This window comes from Siniperca chuatsi, linkage group LG17 (assembly GCF_020085105.1).
Source record: "Siniperca chuatsi isolate FFG_IHB_CAS linkage group LG17, ASM2008510v1, whole genome shotgun sequence".
Lineage (NCBI taxonomy): Eukaryota > Metazoa > Chordata > Actinopteri > Centrarchiformes > Sinipercidae > Siniperca > Siniperca chuatsi.
This window is the reverse complement of record NC_058058.1, coordinates 17,414,308-17,420,307: the sequence shown is the minus strand read 5'-3', so window position 1 is coordinate 17,420,307 and position 6,000 is coordinate 17,414,308. Positions and strand designations below refer to the sequence as shown.

Genomic DNA, 6,000 nt, shown 5'->3' with positions numbered 1-6,000 from the left:
GCCCTGGCGAAGGCCATTTTGCAAGGAGCAGAAAGCCTGCTGGGAAAAATACAGTGGTTCATGCTGGGTCTCTGGGAAGCTGAAAAGCCGCCAGCAAAAAGCTATGAATTATTTTGAGCACAAAATACATTTTTTTGAAGACTGTCGGGCCATTAGAGCCCTTTTGCTCCCTTTTAAATTGTTTTTATGCTGTGAGTAATGTTAACCTTTGCTTTTGTAGTCATGAAATTCTCTCTGCACCTTTTTCCCTCCTGGCACAAAGCACAGATGGGCTGGAAAAGCTGGAAATAAAGTATAGGAACAATTTACTGCGAGGAAAGAATAGGTGTGAGGAAGTAACTATAAGGCTTTTATTCTGACGTAGTACGGATCTCTGTTCCTTTCTACAGTGGAGACTCAATGTGCATAAGAATAAACCCAAACAGAAATAACCATGTTTAATATATAAGTTTGGAGTGAATATTTCAGTAAAAACTTTGCTGCTACTGGAGGCCAAAAATCATATCACATTAATACCATAGGAGCTATAATTATTATTCATGCTTGGGATAAAGAGGCTGTTTCCAAATCCATCCACACTGACACTCCTCTTCACAGATACAAAATACTATAACATACAAAATATTACAGGAAACCATCAGAAGAAGCCTGTGATGCAGATTTCTTCAAGCAGGGCTATTTAAATTGCTTTAGCCTACTAGTTTTAATGTAGGCTTAATGTAGCATATGCATTCATTGTGCAGCTGTATTAAGGAAATATAAACAAAAATATAATAAAAATTAATACTAGATGAGGTTCGGTATTAGCCGATACTCAATATTGAAGGATTGGGATTAAACAAAGTATCAAACCCTAGTTTTGACTGAGCCCTAATGATAAATGTTTATTACAGTCACTTCTAACAGAGGATCTTGCATAGGGGCCCCATCACACCTTGGGCCCCTGATGTGCATTTTCATTAAATAGGTCAAGTTTAATACAAGACACAGGGACATATACATATACACTTTGCTCACACACGCACACACGAACGAATCAATGAATTGATCTGACATGCACATGCCATTGACCAGTTGACCTCTCGTGCCCCTGCACCACGTGGACAGCTGATCCTCTCTCATCCTCCTTTCACTGCACCGGCGCGTGATCTCCATGGGAACGTCGTCACGCAGGAGGAAGTGAACAGGAGGTTATTTGACAGTGAACTTGCTTTTAGCATGGCAGCAAAGGTAAGCTGATGGGTTTTCCACATCAGTTTCTCCTTTTTCTGGGGGAGATGTCGCCTTTTCGGTGATGTGCTCGGTCCCGGGAGTGTCTCCTCCGGAGGTCTCCACCTGCTAGGATGTCTGGCTGGAGGGCTCGCTAACTGCCGGTTAGCCTGCTAAGAGGATGTGCTAGAGGTTAACACTGTCCATACGGCAATGACATTGAGGCTTTACTGTAACCGATTAGCTAGTTAATGTACATTTGGCTAACGGTTCCTAAGTAAAACTGACTGAGCTGTTGTTTTAACAATGACGCAAAGCGCAATAATGATACTGTTGCTTCTTTTTAATTCACCCTGCTCCTCTCAGGCCCCGTCTCCAGTTTACTGGTCTGTCTCTGCTAAAAGGCCGGTTGTAGTCACCGGTAACCTTGATTAGCATCATGCTACATGATGCGGCATCCCTGTCATAAACTACTTGCAGGTGCCAGACTTTTCTACAGGCTTGAGGAGACGTTTTAACATGGTTGTCATAGTTAGTATCCACCCAGCATGTTCAGAAACTGTTTAAATTTCCACTCTCACACGTGACACTATACCAGCTTCTAATCTGGATAACTGAACTGTTCTTTCCAACCAGGGGATAGGGACCCTCCAAGTAGTCACACTACAAATCTGAGGGGTTGCGAGATGATTAACAGGAGAGGAAAACATCACAAGAAACAGATTTCTGCCACACAAAATTAAGTTTGTGATAAAACATTTTAAAGTCAAGGTTCACTTACTAGCTTTTCCCGGAGCTTTCTAAATCTCCTTCCTCTTTCAGTGACTGGAACTTGCCCAGGTGTCATCACATGACTGAAAGACAGATAACACCTGAAAAAGTTCGACAAAGGGATACAGTCAAAACGCCATAAAAAGCTAGTAAGTGAACCTTGAGTTTAGAATATTTTATTTTCCAAAGGTCAAGAATGAATCTCCAAGCTCAAAATTATGTTTAATTTGCCATTGTGTTCACTTGGTGCGTATAAAAGATGTATTCACAAATGTTCACTTATTGTCTTGCAGTCAGTTCTGCCTAGGAGGGCCGACCTCACTGAGTTGAAAGCCATTTTTGAAAAGGTAGGATTTTACCTAGAAATGTTTTGTTTTCTCTTTTGTGTTTGCCTCTTATCAAATAAGCTTTTCTCTTAAAATTCAATTTATGTTTGTTTCTTTAAAAAAAAAAATCAAATTCTAAAGCTCAGCGTGCATCCTTGTATCTGTTTTTTCTCTTTACAGTATGCCAGCATCAAGAAGAATGACGAGTACTTCATGTCACCGCAGGATTTTGTGAGCCGTTTCCTCCATGCCCACACAGATATCCGGCTGTCGGACGAGGCCACAAAGCTGCTGGCTGGAGTGGTGGATCAGAAGAAAGATGGGTTGGTGTTCTGATGTTTCTCTTTTAGTATTAGATGATCTGATGTTTCACATAAATTAAAATGCTGGTACACTTTGAATTCGAAACAGAGTTCATTAGATAATCCTTGCACCTTGGAGGGTATGCTTATGGAGAAATGATTATGAAATGGAATGATGTGTCACACATAAAAGTGATAGAGGGCAAATATAGCCATGAAAATAGAGGATCAACAGCAGAGTGTTTCATGAGGGTTGACATCATTACTGTTTGAAAATATCTCTGGCAGAAGTTGCTGATCTGACTGTGAAATTGTTATGCTGAGTCTCTCTTTAAGCCACAAATGTATCTCCTCTCATTAATATCAAGCCAACTAAATAGTAAGCTTATGAAAGACTCTTATCAAAGCTATCAGTACATGTATTATGTATCCCTTTGATCTTGTGTGACTACCTTTCTAGTGTTATTTTGCATTTTATAAACAAACCTATGACTGAATCCTTTGGTGAAAAAATTCACAGAGGGATGTTCATACTTGAATGATATAGCAAAGAGACATCAAACCACCAAAGGCCCCTTTCAGGTGTTTCCTTCTTCGTAGATATACCCCCAATTTCACACTTACTCCTCCCCCCATCCCCATCACCCCTGTTTTTTACATTAATATGTATGTTTTTAATGATACATAATGATGGGTAATAAAATGTTAGGGTAAGTCAAAAAAGATAATAAAAAAAACACATTGCCATGGTAACCACCTGGGCTTCTACAAAGAGCAAAGTGCACATGGCTGCGTAGTTTCATGTTATTACATCTGCTTTAAGGTGTGTGTGTGCGGGTGAGATGGAGTAGTGGGGGTTTTGGAATTGGAAAAAGAGAGAGCAAGGCAACCACACGCGCATGCACGCACACACATAAAAAACACACACGTGCACTGTAATTGCCCATGCTATTCAGGAGCACTCCGTTGCATTGTGCGGCTTTGGAGCAGGATAAATGGTGGCCGTGGCATCAGGGTAAATCTATTAGGAACCCATGGCCTAGGCTTTGTATCTAAACCTCATTTTGGTTTTGTGGAGGGGAATGGAAATGATATGGGGGCAAAACTGGAAAGAAAGTCCTTTTTTTTCCTTTCCATTCTCCCAAATAATGTTTGCACCTTGGTTTAGATGTGATTCGTCTTTTACAGTTGACATTGTAAAGGCCTTATGATGCTCATCCTTTGTGATGTGTTATTTTCCTCCTGAACTTTGATAGATAAATGATTTGATGAGACAAAGAGTGTGGATGATTATTCTGCAGACCTGTGTCTCATGAACACAAAACAAATGGATAGAGAAAGTAGAGATGCGACAACATCAGGACCGTCAGTGCTAGTACATTGTTTTTCAAGCGCTTATCCATGCAAACCTTATGAAAAGAATGGGCGCAAGACAAAACAAACCACTTTAGTGGCTGTATTTTCACCCAATCTCATGCAAATATGTTTGCGAACAATAAGTTTTGGTTGGTATATGAGGGTAGTATATTTGAACCTAGTGCGCCTGCTGCTGTTTTTGCCAGGTAGGACTCCATTTCAACGAGATGAGTCAGGGGTAATAGATTTAGCAGGGGGTCGGGTGGCAGGCAGCATGCTCGTGTACGTTTCTGTTGGAGTGTATCTGTGTGAGAGAAATTTTACTTAGATGCCAGTGTGTGTTTGAGTGTGTATGTGAGTGGGTTGGTGCATGTGTGTGTGGGGGGATGTAAACAGTGAAAATGCATTTGTCTGCCTCCCCCTCTGCGACTGTGTAAATCAGGGGATATAGTGACAGTCGTAACAATCTGTTATGTGGAAATCACTTTTCTCCCTCTTATTCTTGCTGCTCCCAGTGAGACAGAGAGACAGATAGATAGATAAAGAGAGAGAGAAAGAGAGACAGGGCTTTGGAGGGTGGAGATGTCTCAATTTCCAGGAATCAAATGTTTTGTGTATATGTGCACTGACATACAGAACTGCAAGGTGCTTTGAAGATTTTCCTCTTTTCCTTATCACTTTCTTTACACTCTCTCACATACCGTAATGCACTCTGAGCTCTCTCCATTTCGTTTAGGCTCTGCCCGACTCCCTACCTTTTTGCTTCTCTATTCCTTCTTCCCTCGGATATTTTGATAGAAGCATCTGTTCAAGTGTGAAAAAAAACCCACTTCCCCCATAGACTCTTGGAGGTTTTAAAAAAAAAAAAGAAAAAAAAAAGGAAAAGAAACTTTGTTAAGGGAGCGTGCTGGGAAAATAGCAGTCTGCCAGCAGCTGTGGGCATTCTGGACTTGGACTGGTGGGTGTCCACTCTTAGAAACCGAACAGATACTGACAGCTAGCACTCACCTGTGTGTGTGTGTGTGTGTGTGTGTGTGTGTGTGTGTGTGTGTGTGTGTGTGTGTGTGTTTATGGGGTGTGTCTGTGTGTATGTCTGTGTGCAAGCATGCTCTAGGTGGGTGGAAGGCTGTCAGTAACAATGCCAAGATGCCAGGGACAGGGGATTATTGAAGCCCCTCTAGGCCCCTCTCTCCCACAACTATCAACGAAGGAGAGCTGTCTTTCTATCAGCTGGGCCTAACCAACACCATGCATTTATGTTACTTGTAAACAATGTTTCCAAGCCTGGTTTTCGGTTCAGAAGAGTGTATTTAGATGCCTGCTGAGAGCAGACAGAGATAAAAGCCGGGTGACGAAGATAAGATAAAAAAAACAAACGAAAATATATGGAATATGGAGTTGTTATGCCGGACAGACGTATCACAGACAGTTTAAAATTGCATTGTATTGGAATCCTAACAAAAATATCATTCAGCTCATCACCACGTCTTTGTTTATGTCTTGTGTGTTACATTTCTCGTCTGATACATGTCACAGATATGTTTGCGCCTGTTTAAAGATTTAACAAAATCCTGCAGAGTAAAGTAAGTACACAATACACTGAAGAGATGCCATACTACAGTATCACATTAGCCCTGTCTCCGAAGTTCATCCCGGGCTGCGTACATGGATCGAGCAGCCCTGGACACATGCCATAGCAGTTGATGGTTGGAAGATGCTGTTGGTTGATTTGATTATTGAGCGTCTCGTTGGGGTTGTGTCTGCATAGCAAAAACGATGGCTTCCCCCTCTCGTGGTAATCATTTTGCAGCCGTCATGGCGCTGCTAATCAACCATCATAAGCTTCATCCCCGGCTACAGAGCTGTGTGTAAATGCTTATGAGTATGTGGAATGTTTCTCGTGTGTGCTATGGAGATGCCCCCTGGATCTTGTCTGGACTCTCTGGTCTAAACCATGGTCCAATCCCTTCATGATCAACAGCCATCTCAGTTACACTAATATGCTGATTATCCACGTCTGGGAAAACACAGACAGG

General features: G+C 41.7%; 1 protein-coding gene across 6 annotated transcripts in view; it reads left to right on the top strand.

The window, feature by feature from the left end:
* Positions 1–428: 428 nt before the first annotated feature.
* Positions 429–6,000, top strand: part of LOC122863969 (calcium-binding mitochondrial carrier protein Aralar2) — a 48,733-nt gene continuing 43,161 nt past the window's right edge. Inside the window, exons 1-4 of one of the 6 annotated variants that reach the window (XM_044170908.1) lie at positions 432–1,230; positions 2,032–2,129; positions 2,274–2,327; positions 2,487–2,629. In XM_044170908.1, coding sequence (XP_044026843.1) covers positions 2,520–2,629 — 110 coding nt within the window. In that variant the 5' untranslated portion in view covers positions 432–1,230; positions 2,032–2,129; positions 2,274–2,327; positions 2,487–2,519. Of the gene's footprint in view, positions 1,374–1,972; positions 2,130–2,273; positions 2,328–2,486; positions 2,630–6,000 lie in introns of those variants that run through there. The other 5 variants (XM_044170910.1, XM_044170907.1, XM_044170912.1 and 2 more) reach the window with 5 other exon arrangements.